Below are 15,028 nucleotides of genomic sequence, written 5' to 3'. Positions count from 1 at the left end.
CCACCCTGAGGATGCCACCAGGATGCCACTGTTACTGGAAACCAGCTGCCTCAGTGGTGGGGGCCAGCAGCACCAGTGTTCTCCCACCCTGCTGCGCCACCAAAGTCAGTTGTGGTAGTTGCTCCTCAAACTCTGCTCAACCCAGCAGCAACCCCTTTTATTTTATTTTTTAATTTATTTATTCATGCATACAGTACTCTCTGTATGAGAGGATTCATCAGAGACAGAGTGGGTAGCAGAACAGGCAGATCGACACAGTACACTACTGAGGCATTTGCCACGCCATGTGGGTCACTCCAGGATGACTTGGGTCACCTCCGGGCCTGGGGATCGAACTTGCACTAAAGTGGCTGCAGCTGGATTGCAGTGTTGCGCTTTAACCTGTTGTGCCACCAGGGAGAGCCCACCATCTGTTTTATTCTTACTTCTATCATGGAACAAACCATTCATTTGTGAGCTATGAGCTGATGGGTGGTGCTAAACGGTTCAATCAGCCAAAGTATTGAAAAATGGTCCAGTCTCACTGTGGATATGGCACCCTGAAAGAGGATATAAGCCAGGATTGGAGGGAGCTGGAGAGGATGCTGTTCCAGCTTCCAGACTGAGTTTCAGTCTCCAGATTCTGTTCCAGACTCCAAACTCTATTTCTGGCCTCTTAGGAAAGAGGAAAGAAGGACCAGAAGACAACATTCAGTAGCCAACCTCTGAGGAGGGAAGAAAAGTCAAAGGTTAGAGAAAGCCAGAGACTGGCTTCTGATATGACCTGAGAGGAGCATCAAAGGCTCCATGCCTGCTGTTACAAAAAGCTGTTAACACTTCATGTCTCTGATACTCCTTCAGGGGGACCAGTAGTGACCATCACTATTGGTCAGTGCTGTAGGCACTCCTGGCGTCAGATGATTGGTACCCTGCTTATACTTCTGGCGGACAGTATCTAAGTGAGATAGCCAGCACTTGTGACTATAGTAAGCTCTTGATTTTCCCTGTTTGTAAAATAAACCCCATATTTTTTGTTCCCGGAGCTTGAGGTCTCTTGCAATTGTGTGCATGGGTGAAAGGGGTTTTTTGGCAGCTCTTTTGTCTTAGAGCCTGGGCAGGTGGACAGCCATTCTGGCCTATCCTGGTGTTAAGGGGAAGGATGTCCTAAAGGAACTCTGCAGTATTATGGACTCCACCCCCTACTCCAGCATTCTGGACCCTACCAGCTACTCCAGTGATTGGAAACTACAACTCCCAGCAGTACCAGGGAGAGAACTGCGAGGACCCAAGGGCGGAGCTAGCAGGAATTCTGGGACATTTGGGGGATAAATATGGTGTGATTGCATCTCTTGCTCTCTTGCTCTGGAAGCAGCTCTCCTGAGCGCATGGCTTGGTGCGTTCAGTCAGCCTAGCCGTAAGGTATTCCATTTACTGTGTATCCTGCTCTCTTTCCTTGGGTTGTTTCCTATTCCTTTCCCCTTTTGTAAATAAACCCGTTATTGACCCTTTTGTGTATATCTGCAGTATAACTGAATTGTGAGTGCGCGGGTGAGGCCCCACAGACAGGCGGCCCAGTCTACTCCTGGCTATCCTGTAACACTGGTATTTCATCCTCCTGCCCCTACCACCCCTGTTTCACCATGACTGTGCAGAACCACACATGGGACTTGGGGAACACTCAGAATGTAGTATGAGGTGCTCAGCTTAGAGTGCTAGAGATCAGATGGGGGGCAGGACAGTGTGGGGCCTGGAAGGAGTTCAATGATCTGGGCAGACACCTCAGCACAGGGCAAGTATAGCCCTTTCATAGGGAAGTATTTTGTGACACTCTTGTCCCTGGGGAGCAAGCTCCTGCTGCTCATAGTGGGGCTGAATTTGCAAGACTCTCAAGGGGCAAAGCCTAAAACCAATAGCAGGTGAGGAATGCTGCTTCACTGAAATTTGAGGGTGATGCATGTGAGATCTAGGGAGACCCAGGAGGGTTCTGAACCTTGAACAACCTGAGGTCTTCATTTTGTCCTAAGGATGATTCTGGAAAGGTAAATATTGCACTCATTCCAGATGCCTTAACATTACCAAGTGGGGTTATAACAAAGAGGGAAATCATATCCTAGTTTGAGAGATAGTAAAGTGAACAGGGGAAGCTGAGAGCTCTCTAGATTCAGCAGATACCCCAAAGGCAGGAAGGGGTTGCCAACATCTGAGGAGCAGGTGTCTGGCTGAAGAGAGGGACTTGTTCCCTAGGTATGCCCACTTCTGGGAAACCTCCATCATGGAGCAAGCCTTTCCTTGTCCTTCCTCACATCTACCCTCTTGTCTGTCTCTCTTGTTACTCACTTCCCTTAGGAAGGGAATAGGCCAGAATGGCTATCCACCTGCCCTAAAGTCTCCATAGATGTTCTTTTTTTTTTTTTTTTAGATTGGAAAGTGAGACTAGGTCAATAGCTAACATTGGAGTGGACACTGGGGCCCCCTGGCGGCCAGTGTGCAGATTAGCCGGGTCCTGCCTGATTGTTGGGGTTGAGAGCAGAGGTTGAGAATTGGGACTTCTTCCCTACTAGTTTTAGGTAGATTTTCAAATAGGGAGACCTAGGTTTAACCAACTGATCCCCAGGTTATGATGGGGGAGTTGATACAGCACAGCTAATACCTGAGTCGAGATCAGATGTGTTGAAAGGCAAGAGAGGAGTGGTGTCAACAGCTATATGGTGATTTCTTGAATCTATAGAAGAGGAGGTTGGAGGAGCATGGGCTCCCTAACTCATCCCTAACTCACTCCCCACCTCATCCCTGACTTCCTTTTGGTTATTTCCAGCACTTCCCCAAACTACCTTGTTTTACACAAACTGACCACCGTGTCCCCAACACACTCTGGGTTCTCTGGTATTCACCTACTTTTCAGAGGCCAGGCTACCTCTCCAGCCCAGCCACAGGCCTCTAGTATGGTTTGCAGCCAGCACTGTCCACTCACTAGGTGTTGGGGATGCCAGTTTTTTTTTTTTAATTTATGCATATAGAAGTGGGGCACAGGCCAGAGGTGTGGGGGCAGTAAGAGGATTCAGCAGAGACAGAGTAGGGAGCAGAACAGACAGATTGAGGAAGTACACTGCTGAGGAGAGCAGCAGGGATGGCAGGTGAGGTCAGCCACGCCATGTGGTCACCTCTGGGGCAGGAATCGAACTCACAGTGAAGTGGCTGTGGCTCAATTGCAGTGCTGCGCTTTAACCCACTGTGCCACCATGGAGGGCCGGATGCCAATTTTTAATTTCAATCCTCATGGAGGGATGGAAAGGTCAGGGGGGCTTTACTAGGTGGCAGGAGTGGAGGACAGATGGCTCTGTAGGAGTTCACCAGAGAAGAGATGCACATTCAGGCAGAAGGAATGTGTGGGCAAAGGTAAAGTTGCAATATGGCCAATTCTGGAACTCAGAGATGCCAGCCCAATCTGGTTTCACTGCAGGGTTCTTAGCAGTGGCCTAGCAAGGAGGTATATTGAGGAGGAGCTGGTGAGGGGTTTTCATGATGTGTCTTGCAAAAAAAAAAAACAAAAATAGATAATAGCAACTAAAACTGGCATTTGGAGTAGACAGGGCCAGAAGGGGTCAGAGGATCAGGAGAAACCTGGGTTGAGGATTGGGCCAAAGTGAAACCAAGGTTGGAGGATAGGCTTACCACAGCAAACCTTAGACAAGGATTTTCTGTCCTCTAAAGATTGGCAAATAGGGCCTCCCTTATGGCCTAGGGGTTAAGTTTCAACACTGTCACCACCATGGCCAAAGTTTGATCTAGCTCACATATGGCACAACAGACCTCTCCAGTTCATCTGCTGCTCCCCTCAGCAGTGTATCTCGGTCTGCCTGTCTGCTCTGCTCCCTACTCTATCTCTGCTGAATCCTCTCACCCCTGCACCTCTGGCCAGTATCCTAGTTCTTCCAATGGAAGAATAAATAAATCTTCAGAAGATAGATCAGCAGTAACTTTCACCCACAATGACAGATGGGATAGAATAAGATACCTCAGCCAGAGAGTAGAATATTGTTCAGCTACTAAAAGGTATCTATTGGATACTTGCCCAAATGTTATAATTTTTTTCTTGTAAATCACTGGTGGAGGTATAAACTGTAATGTGGCCTTTTGGCTAAGATCGAGTATAGTATTGTATCTTTATCAGTTTAATACCTATAGAACATCCTTTCTCCAATACTTTTCTCCAATACCTAAGGTCGATTTTTTGAAAAGATGGAGTAAGAGCTAGCTAGTCCATTGTGCGTGCACATCTACCTGGTATTGCAGCAGCTTCTGGAATGATGTCCCATTGAGGGAATTTAAAAAATAAAAACTAAGTGGAAATTGAGACAATTCCTACAGAAGGCCATTTGGCAACAGCACCCAGAAGTACAAATGCCCACAGCCTGTGATCCAGCAGTTGCATTCAGGTATTCATTTTAATGTACCTGACCACCTGCACACCTATCAACACTGGATTGTTAAATGGATGACAGTACACCCACCACATGAAATACATACAACAATGAAAAGAAAAAGGACTCAACATACTGGTTCATAACAATATCTTTATAGGTCAGAAAGTGAGATTATTGCAATAACTAATATTGGGTTGACACTTGGGGTCTCTTGAGGGCCAGTCTGAGAGTCAGCAACAGATTGGGGAAATAAAGTAAGGTACAGGACAGTAAATAATCTATACTACCTTTGTGTAGAAAGCAAAAAAAAAAAAAAAAAAAAGTAAAAGAACACCAGTGGATTATCTTTTATGTTATAGATTAACTCTGGAAATATAAAATTAGCCAACAAGAAGCAGGGAGATTCTGGAGAGTAAATGGGTGTAGGGAGGCCTTTTATTGGATACTTTCATCTTTCCAATGAATGTTTTCCCTCTAAGTCTGATGCTAAATTCCCTAAACTTAGGACCTAGTAGGCTCTGTATGTGTGTGTGTGTGTGTGTGTGTGTGTGTTGGGGTTGGGGGTGGTGGTGACTCAGGCAGATTGCAAATTGCCATTCTGAGGGCTGGCATTGGGTTTAGACCCTCTCCTCTGGTCACACAGTCTGGTGCAGCTCTGTTCATGCTGGGCAATTCCCATACTCCTACTAAGAGGCTTTCTCCCCTCCCTTCCTCACTCTTCCTAATCATCGGGTTGGGTTCCTTTCTCCATTAGTGGATGTGCACTGCCTTAACCATTCCCTCCAGTCCTACTCCTCTTGTATCCTCCCAGACTTCAGCGACAAGCCGAGCTGGGGATGCTCCCACCACTTCCTTCAGGAACCTACTCGCAGGTTACTTAGAGCTGAAAGCCCTTGGAGACCCTGGAAGATTAGAGACGTCCAGAGAAGAGCAGCGCTGACAGCTCCTGGACAGCCCCTGGACACCAGTCCTGTCTCCCGGATTCCGGCTCTTCACCCCAGCCCACCCACAGGACCGAGGGTGCCGCTATTCCCGATCTCTGCGGTTTCTAGGAGCGCTCTTGAGCTTCGCGCCCTCCATCCCCACCCCACGCAGCTTCCGCACCACCCGAGTCCCCCCTTCCTTCCTCTTCGTCCCCCCTTCCTCTTCCTCGGGTGGCTGTGCTGCCGGCGCTGCAGCCAGGTGTGAAGGTCTGGAGCACTTGCAGTCGGGCGCCCAGGTAGTTGTCTAGAGCAGAGGTGGCGAAGCAATGGTCCTGGATTCCCGTGATGGGGCTGCACTCAGGTAAGCGCAGCGACAGGTCCACCGGTCGCCTTGAGGGACCATGTGCGTGAAGCTGGGCCTGCGCACTGCCCAGGCTGCGGCGCCATACCGTCCAGTCCAGGAGAACCCGTCCACAGAGGTGGGGCAGGGAGCGCGCACTCACAAGGAGTCTGACTCCCAGCGAGGTTAGGATTTGCCTTGGTGGTTCGCTCCAGTCTTTGCCCCCAACCCTGGCGGATTACATCACACGGAAGACCAATCACACGCAGTTCCTAGATCCTGGGCTTTCCAACTCGGGAGCTTACTGTTCCCCTGACTTCAGCGCTTGACAAACTTAGCTGTACATTAACCAGGGACCCCCTCCCCACCGATGGAGAATTAAACAAGAAAAAAACCATCAAGGTCCCAGTTTTCCTGTCAGAACCTGGGGCTGCACGGAGGTGGGCCAGCGATGCTTGGGTTACCTTTACCTCACCTTGCCCTCTTCCTTCCCTTGACCACTAGGAATGTTTCTTGAATACACCTGGAGCTCCAGGGCACCCTCCCCTTCCTGCCCACAGCTGTAAACATCACCAAGTCTATACACACAAGCACTTCTGGGCTAAGCCACAATATCTGTGTTCCACAATTGACTGCTGAGCCAAAGAAGCAGGGTGTGCAGGGAAGAGCAAGGGTGAGTCAGGTCTTTAAAGGGAGCTGGATCTCAGAGCCTCTGAAAATCCTTCAAGTGTAATGGTTTCTGCTGCTGGGTGAAGTTTCAAGACACCTAGCCCTGACCCTCTTCAGGTAGAGGGTATGTTTTGCCAGGTAAATTGTTGACCAAATATACCTTTTCAAACTTAAACATCTTTCATTTTATCTTCCAGAATGACAGCTTTGACCTTTTCATTCAAGACAAACTTTGCTGACAAGCTCTACAGAATCCTCAAAGTAGGAACCAGGAGTGCCTTTTAGCAGCATAGTTCTATATAAATATGGATTGGGTCTACATCCCCAAACTCACTTCTGGAGGGTTACAGCCAAATCTCTCAATACACAAATAGGCATACCAACAGGGTACATGGAGCTGAGGGGCTATCAATGTGCACCCAAGGAAGACAGTGGGCATCCTCACTTTAAGCTGTCCACCTGAAGGTCCTGGAGTTCATCAGGCAGGTCACTGGCAGCAGACTAGGAAAGGATTTGAGCGAGCTGTTTGCAATCACATCCTGACAGGAGCATTCTGTTTTTCACAACTTCCCCTTGAAACCCATGCAACCCTGGCTAGCTTGTGCTGAATAAGTAAGTCTTTGGGTATGGGTGACCTGAAGAAAAATTTTCCTTGGTAGAAGTCAACTGTTAGCACATCCTCAGAATGTGGATGCACCAGTCCCCTTACAGCACTCACTGTGAGCCCTTAGTGTGGGAAAAGGTCAACACCAGACCCCACTGTTTTGTGGACAGCAATGTGGTCATAGTCGGGGCTGGGTTGCAGAAGGCATCCTTAAGAATCAAGTATTCCACAGGTGTTCTACCTCGTGTTGAGCTGGTAGCTGGTGGGAGCTAAGGGCCTCCAGGTACTGAGGAGACACCAAAACAGCAAGGCTGCCGCTGCCATGGGCTGATACAAGTTTTATTGAGACAAGGTACAAACAGGCCATGGAAATAAGGGCTCTGATGCTGGGACCAGTAACATAAAATGAAATACAAAAATAAAAAGGCACTAATCTGTTAAGAAAAGACACTCCATGTATTCTAAGAATATAAGTCATTTAATACTGTTAATTTTATAGCACAAAATAAAACAAGCTATGATCCCCAAAAATAATTTTAAAAGCTTACACAGAAAATATTATTGCCTGAAGTTTATGATCTTTTAAGTTACAGGTCAAAAGTTTTGTGTTGTCTTTTTTAAAACACACAGTGAAGACCGTCTAGAAGCAAGGCCACTGTTCCTCGGGCAGAGACAACAACCCTGTCTCAGAGAACTGTTTTTCTACTCCTTTAGAATATATAACTAGCTCAGTGTCCACACTGACAGCAGTTACTAGGGACATAGTTCTCTGGTCCCAGAGGGTGAAGTTTGAGGCAGAGCTCCGTGGTGTCCACAGAAAGCATTAGTCTTAGGTACTGTGTTAAAACAATCAATTCACTTATTTGAAGAGGTTAATGAACATAATATTAGGATTAAATTAGAAACACCTGGCATAAAACACATGATCCCTTTTCAAAAATAAAATGTTCATATTCCTCTGAGCAAACATAAGAGCAGTGGCCATCTGCTGGCCTGCCTTGTCTGTAAACAGCTGTAAAAGAAAGTTGGCACAGTGCCCATGATGCTTGAGCTCCAAGGGGAGCAGCTGTCCTTCCCTCCTTTTAGTTTTCCAACCATGAATACACAGGTGCCTCTTCTAGGCAAACAGTCATCAAGTGGCAGCCAATCAATGTGCCCCTTCCACTAACCCTTGCCCTAACCCTTGCCACACTGCACAGGACTTGGCAAGGACGACTTCTGTGATGGAGGTCATTCCCAGGATAACTAAGTTTTTAACCAAACTGTCAATGCCCCTTAGTACTTAATTCATTCACTTCCCAAGTGAGTTATTTTGACACCCAAATTTTTCTTAAACCACAAATTTGGAATCCACCCAGGAGCGAAGGCAGCTAGGGTACCTGATGCCTTCCCAGATCATGGGGGAACCCAGGCACAAAGCTGGGTTTCTTTTTTTGTATATTTAGTGTGAAAAGGATTTCCTAGCCTGATTATAAATCTAAGCTTCTAAGTTAAAAAGTCACTACTTTTGGCACATATCTTGACAGTTTAGAACTCACCTTATTTTGGGCTACAATTTGGGCAGCCCCAGACATATACATGGGCTAAAGTAATGAGTGGACTTCTTATGAAGCCAACCTAGGTTATGGGGGTGTTCTTATTCTGAAGTCCTCCACATGAGGTGAAAGGAAACCTTGCCTCCCATATACTTCTTGTGCTCTGAAGTCACCACTTCACCAACCACTGTCACAAAAAAAGGTTTGAGCCTCTCTGTTAAATTTAGTGTAAAAAGGCCTTAGGGCTTGTGCCCTTTTTGAGCACAGCACATATATAGTCCTCTTCCAGCCACATCAGGCCAAATGGGGCACTGATTGCAGGGTAATCACCATTTCCAGTCAGCGTGCAGGAAACCTGCCACACATGTCACTTGGGGATGGTAGGCTGGGCCAAACTTGGAACAAGAGTCAACTGCAATGGACAGACATGGTCTGAGCAGAAGGTGGTTGATTGTTTTTTTCCTTTTTCCCCCCCTCCCCCCAAGAAAACCAAAGACAGTCAGCCACAGTGGTACTTTTTTCCAAGTAACCATAGATTTTGTCATCCTCAAGAATTTTTAATATGGCAGCTACTTGCCTGACGGAATACTGATTTAAAGAAAAACCATAAAATGGCTGTTTTGCTAGTTCTATCACCAGAGTACATTACTCTAAACCTCAAAACCTAAGTGGCTCTAGAGACAGGGCCATGGTTTCTAACAGATGTTCAGTGAATGATACTCATTAGGTTGTTGCTACATTTCTAGGTCTGCTTATTCAAGCTGAGCACAAGCCTGTTTTCACCAGGGAGAAGGGAAGAGACGAATGCATGAAGTCTCCAAAATTCTACTCTGCTACATGCAGATTAGGGTTGGATCACGCATCTGTACCAGCTGGGTTGTATGAACAGTCCTCTTTTTAGCTGACAAGGAAACTTGAACATCACACTGATAAACTGTTAATGGTGAATTAGTTAATGGGTCTCTCTAATCACTAAAACACTAGACATCCACTTCATTAACCAAGTTTCAAAACTTGCACTCTTAGCTTGGAAGCCTGGTGGATGCCTAGACTGTGGAATCAGTATTAAGCAGCACCATCTTTCTCTGGCAGCCTTGTGAGTTTAAGCTGAGGCAGGGAGGACTGGATTTCAGTCTATAAACAAACTCACTTTTGAAAGAAGTTTAAGTCCTATAACTTAAAAGGAGGGGTGCACTCATGACACACTGGGCAGAAAGTGGGCCAAGTACTCCCTGTCACTGGTGAACAAGGTAAGCAAAGGTTTCCCCCAAGTCACCCCCTTCCCCCAACACACACAAACACACACACTGATGCTTTCGAAGACAATGTAATCCAAGAGACTGCACACAGCCTGGCACACTGGGAGTGATGGACTTTGTGTTGTTTTTGTATGTCAACCAACACAGTAAGGCCTCACCTTCAGAGTTGTTTTTCGCATTCCTTTAGTTAGAGCAGCTTCAGTTTAGAAGCTCAGAGGCATGTGTCACTCCTTGTAATAACACAGAAATCCAATCTGCTACTTAAAACTGTTTAGAACACAAAAATTCTAATTGGTCTTCCAAAACCAAATGAAAACAAAAGTCAGATTTTGGGGAGTTTTAAGACAGAATTCCCTCTTCTTTAAGGTTCACTTTCTGTTCTTCAAAGGAAAACAAAATGGCGACTGAACCACTGCTTTGTGGAACAGCAATGTGCAGTGTCTTGCCATGGCCTCAAGCTTTTCTGATGGACATGACAAAATCAGTCACAGTATAAACAGGGCAGTGATGAGAAGGAAGACCCTTTGTTAACTTCTCTCCACTTGTGTGCTTCCACCAGTATTTCCAGTTTATGTTCCAAAAGAACTCTACAATACAACTATGATACAAATGCCGAGGCAGCCACTGTGTGCATTCCAAATGTGTATGACAGATCACCAGTCTATAGAAAGCTGGACGCTGGCAATGCAGTGTAATTTGCCTATTAGAATACTTTCTCACTTCAAAGGAGACTATGACAGGCAGAACAATGAAGCAGCAGGGAATGGGGCAAGAGAATCACTCATTTTCATCTGGGTTTTGAGGGTCAAAGATTTTGACGTGTGTAAAAGGGAAAAGCCCTTTTCGCCCATTCACCTCGCCTTCCCACTGGCCATTTATATTCATCCTTGTAACTTTCACAATGTCACCAACCTGTAAGGATACAGAAAAAAGACAAAGTCAGCATTTCCTCTCCAAACTAAAGAAAAGATTTACACTAAATCACATACTATTCCATCCAAAGGAAAATCAAGTGTTACCAAAGACACAAGGTACTGCCCCAAGAAACCCAAATGCCTCTCTCCTCAGCTGTGAGAATGTGTTATGTGAAACACCTTCTAAGCACTAAAACTGTGCCATCTATCCCACCTACTTCACACCCCCCCCCCCGCAATACTGGTTACCAATTTCAATAGCACACAAATGAATGTGACTCTGAGACTGTCATGTGACACAAGAAATCCACCTCTATCTTAATCCACAATGGCTGGAACAGCCGCCAATAAGGCCTCTCTCACCATTGCCAACTCCTCTGAGCAGCAGAGTTGTGTTCCTGAGCTGTCCATTCCCCTTCCTCTGTGTGGGGGCAGTCAGTGCAGGAAGAAGGCCCAGTTCTGAGTATCTTTTTAGGCCTATTCTAAACTGGAGGGTGGTAGGATTTTTTTTTTAAAGATTTATTTATTTATGCATACAGAGCTGGGGTACAGGCCAGAGGTGCAGGGGCGGTGAGAGGATTCACCAGAGACAGAGTGGGGAGTAGAACAGGCCGACTGACAAAGTGCACTGCTGAGGGGAGCAGTGGGCTGGTCAGGGGAGGTCTGTCACGCCAGGTGGGTCACCTCCAGGGTGGGGATCAAACTCATGTGGAAGTGGCTTCAGCCTCTTAGTGCTTTAACCCACTGTGTCCCCAGGGAGGGCCCAGTGGAAGGAATTTTATCTACTGCCATAGGACAGGTACGAGTTAGTCAAAGGCTACTCTTCTCAAGGGGAAGGCAGGAATTTTGGAAGTCGTTTCTAAGTTGTTCTAGAGAGCTCTAGAAGATGTTACAAAGGTCTACCATGTCTGATTGGGACTTCAACTTTTAAACTTGTATTTTATAAAGTTATAATTAAAAAAATAAAACTGGCCCTCCCTGGTGGCGCAGCGGGTTAAAGCACTGCACTGAGAATCTAAAGCCACTTCCGCATGAGTTCGATTCCCGCCTGCCCCGGAGGTGACCACATGGTGTGGCAGACCTCTCCTGACCCACCCGCTGCTCCCCTCAGCAGTGTGCTTTGTCGATCTGCCTGTTCTGCTCCCCACTCTGTCTCTGGTGAAGCTTCTCACCGCCCCTGAGCCTCTAGCCTGTATCCCGGTTCTGTATGTACAAATAAATAAATCTTTAAAAAAAAAAAAATAAATAAAATAAAACTAACAATCCTTCAAATGTACTCTGGCTATCCTGCTGCTTTTCACGTACACTTCACTGGAATCAAACATTTTATTATGCATCTGATTGAAGATTGGCCAAAAATGGCAAGGTAAAGGCTACAAGACATCCATCACCACCTGAAACAAAGGCCATTCAGAAACAAGATGGATGCAGGGGCTGACATAAGTCCACACCTACTACTCATGTTATTTCAAATTTTGAGGGTCATTTTTTAACTGCCAACTTTCTTCCTATCTGCCTTTTAAAAGTTATCCCTGATGGCACAGCGGGTTAAAGCACAGCGCTAAAAAGCTAAAGCCACTTCAGCATAAATTTGATCCCCAGCCCCAGAGGTGACCCACATGGTGAGGCAGACTTCTCCTGACCCGCCTGCTGCTCCCTCAGCAGTGTACTTTGTCGACCCTCCCTACTCCGTCTCTGGTGAATCCTCTCACCACCCCACCATCTCTGGCCTGTACTCCAGTTCTGTATGCATAAATAAATAAATCTTAAAAAGTAATCCTTATCTCCACTTATAAAATTTGTATGTATAAAAAAATTTTCTTTGGGGGAAAATGGGTTTTCCATTAAAGCTCTTAGTCTAAGATCTCAAAGCTGATGAGGCAACTTTAAGTTTTATTAATTTTCTTATGAAAAATCTGTATAGTCATTGCAGAATCTATTCATTTTGCCAGCACCAACATTGGCCTGTATAGGACTTTCTTCATTCTCTCCTTATGTTTCTTTCATTGTTTTCTTGAGTTCTTTTCCAAAACTTGTTTGGGTTCATTCTTCTTTGTGTAATCTAAGTAACTGTAAATCACACCACAATTCTTTTATCAACATGGGCTCTAAATGCAAAGATGACATCTGGAGTGGTTTTTGTATATTTTAGCTAGTTTTTTCCACAAATTTTTGTTTGCATTCCCAGAGCAAAGGACAATACAATAACCATTTGTTTCTGCTGAAAAAGCGGTCAGTTGGCCATTATGTCCTAGCAATCAAGCAGGAAAAGTGAGACAACTTTTAGAAGTCCACCAGCACACAGTTTTGCTCATGCATGCAACTGCCACTGGTGTGAAGCCACATCATACATACCCTGCCCCAAATTCCTGGTGCTCACAAGCCTTGTGCAGAGCCACCTCTGCCATTCCTGGATGAAAACTTTTAAAAAAGATTTCTTAATTTAGGCATACAAGAACTGGGGAACAGATTAGAGGTATGGGGGGTGGGGGGGGGAGGTGAGAGGATTCACTTGAGTGTGGAGCAGGACAGGCATATTTACTGAAATACACTGCTGAAGGGAGCAGTGGGCAGGTCAGTAGAATTCTACTGTGCCATGTGGGTCACCTTCCTGGCCAGGGATTGAACTCATGCTGCTGCAGAGGCTGCGGATAGCTTCATACTGCTGCACTTTAACCCACTGCACCACTAGAGAGGACCGGATGAATGTTTCCTGTGATGAATCTAGAGAATGGCTGTTTCTGAAGTAGAGTCACTTGAATTATTTTATAAGCTGTGGAAGACTCAGGCAGAAACAACATAACCAAGTAATACTGTTTAAATATGGCCCTTCCTGGTGGCGCAATGGGTTAGGACGCAGCCGCTTCAGTGCAAGTTCGATCCCCAGCCCCAGGTGATCCACATGGCGCAGCAGACTTCGTCGATGTGCCTGTTCTACTCCCCACTCTGTCTCTGGCGAATCCTCTCACCGCCCTTGCACCTTTGGCTTGTACCCCAGTTCTGTATGCATAAATAAATAAATCTTAAAAAAGGAAATACTGCTTAAATACAAGGTCTAAGATGAAGAAAAAGCTCAGTAATTAGATAAACAAGCTCCAGACTCTAATACTTAATCTTAAGGTCCAAATAGGTCAGCCATTTTTAAGGAAGCACCTACAGGGGTGATTAAGGGGTTTGGGGACTTTCTCTTTAGGTGAATTTGAGTGCCTCAATATATGCCATCAGAAAGCTGACAACTCATGCTGCAAAGAAAAGGCCAAGAAAGATGGAGAAGGGAAAAGAACCCCCATGGAAAATACTCACATCAGGATATCAACTCCGTGGCCCCAGCTTTACAAACAGTTTCTACCTGCAGGTTTGCTTTTGGACACATCGTTACCCTTGACATTTCACATAAATCAACCTCCTGTAAGGTAGGCGGGGTAACAAACAAAAGGTGGGTGGGGCCCTCCTCAGGGCACAGGGTGGCCAGTCATGAAGCACAGATACAAGGCAAGGTAGCTCTCAGTCCTGTACACCTGTACCTGGGAACCATTTGACCACTTCTTGGACTCTACTCTCCAAACCCCTCTGTCTTCAATGAATGTCCTATCTTTGTAACTGCCCCTGTGAATGAAGACTGTCTGCTATGAGTTTTCTACCTTCCCACCCTCCATTTTTTTTTATTCTATTCTCACTGGGATGCATAGGACCCAGTCATATATAGAATTACTTGTAATACCCCCAAGTCTACTCAGAAATGGATGTAGTGCCAGCATTTAAACAGAAAACAGCACTAAGTTTTTAAGCACTAAGATCACCAAGTGGAACTTCTTGCCTTGTGGGAAACTGGCTCATTTTGAGCACTTGCTAAAATAACAATGGGGGGGGGGGCAGAGAAAGAATTTTGCTGCCTAAGGATCCCTGGTTAGAACATAATATAAATTCAGGTTAATCAGGTTAATTTTGGTCTGAGTTCCCTGTCTGAATTCCGACTCAGACTCCTTTTGTTTAGAACCATAGTTCAACTCAACTGAAGGATGGCTTGTAAAGAGTTAACCTGTTAATTAACAATTAGATTTTATGCAATAAAAGGTCTAAGATGAAAACTTAATTGTTCAGACTTATGAAGTCAAGTACTAGATCTGCCAAAAACAAGGTGTGAAAGTCAACTACTAATTGCATGTATTTATGAATTCTATTATTTTAATTGAAAATTAAAAAAGCTCCAAAACAACAAACCCCCCAAAACCAAATAGCTCTTGGGCCTCCCTGGTAGCTTAGGGTTAACGCTTAGTGCCATCACAGCTAAGGCCTGGGTTCTCGTGAACCCTCAGAGGAGGAAAAACCCTCCCTGGCCTCTGTTTGAGCCAGGTCCCAGGATGGAGGGGAGGCAGAACGT

At 45.7% G+C, this 15,028-nt stretch overlaps 1 protein-coding gene across 1 annotated transcript in view; it reads right to left on the bottom strand.

The window, feature by feature from the left end:
• Positions 1–7,257: 7,257 nt before the first annotated feature.
• The window catches only part of CRKL (v-crk avian sarcoma virus CT10 oncogene homolog-like), a 26,731-nt gene continuing 18,960 nt past the window's right edge, over positions 7,258–15,028 (bottom strand). Inside the window, exon 3 of the mRNA XM_004694944.2 lies at positions 7,258–10,645. Within this exon, the coding sequence (XP_004695001.1) occupies positions 10,511–10,645 (135 nt within the window). The 3' untranslated portion in view covers positions 7,258–10,510. The remainder of the gene's footprint in view (positions 10,646–15,028) is intronic.

This window comes from Condylura cristata, unplaced genomic scaffold (genome assembly GCF_000260355.1).
Source record: "Condylura cristata isolate star-nosed mole 26May11 unplaced genomic scaffold, ConCri1.0 scaffold00051, whole genome shotgun sequence".
Taxonomy (NCBI): domain Eukaryota; kingdom Metazoa; phylum Chordata; class Mammalia; order Eulipotyphla; family Talpidae; genus Condylura; species Condylura cristata.
Note: the sequence above shows the minus strand (reverse complement) of the source record. Positions and strands in the feature narration are given on the sequence as shown.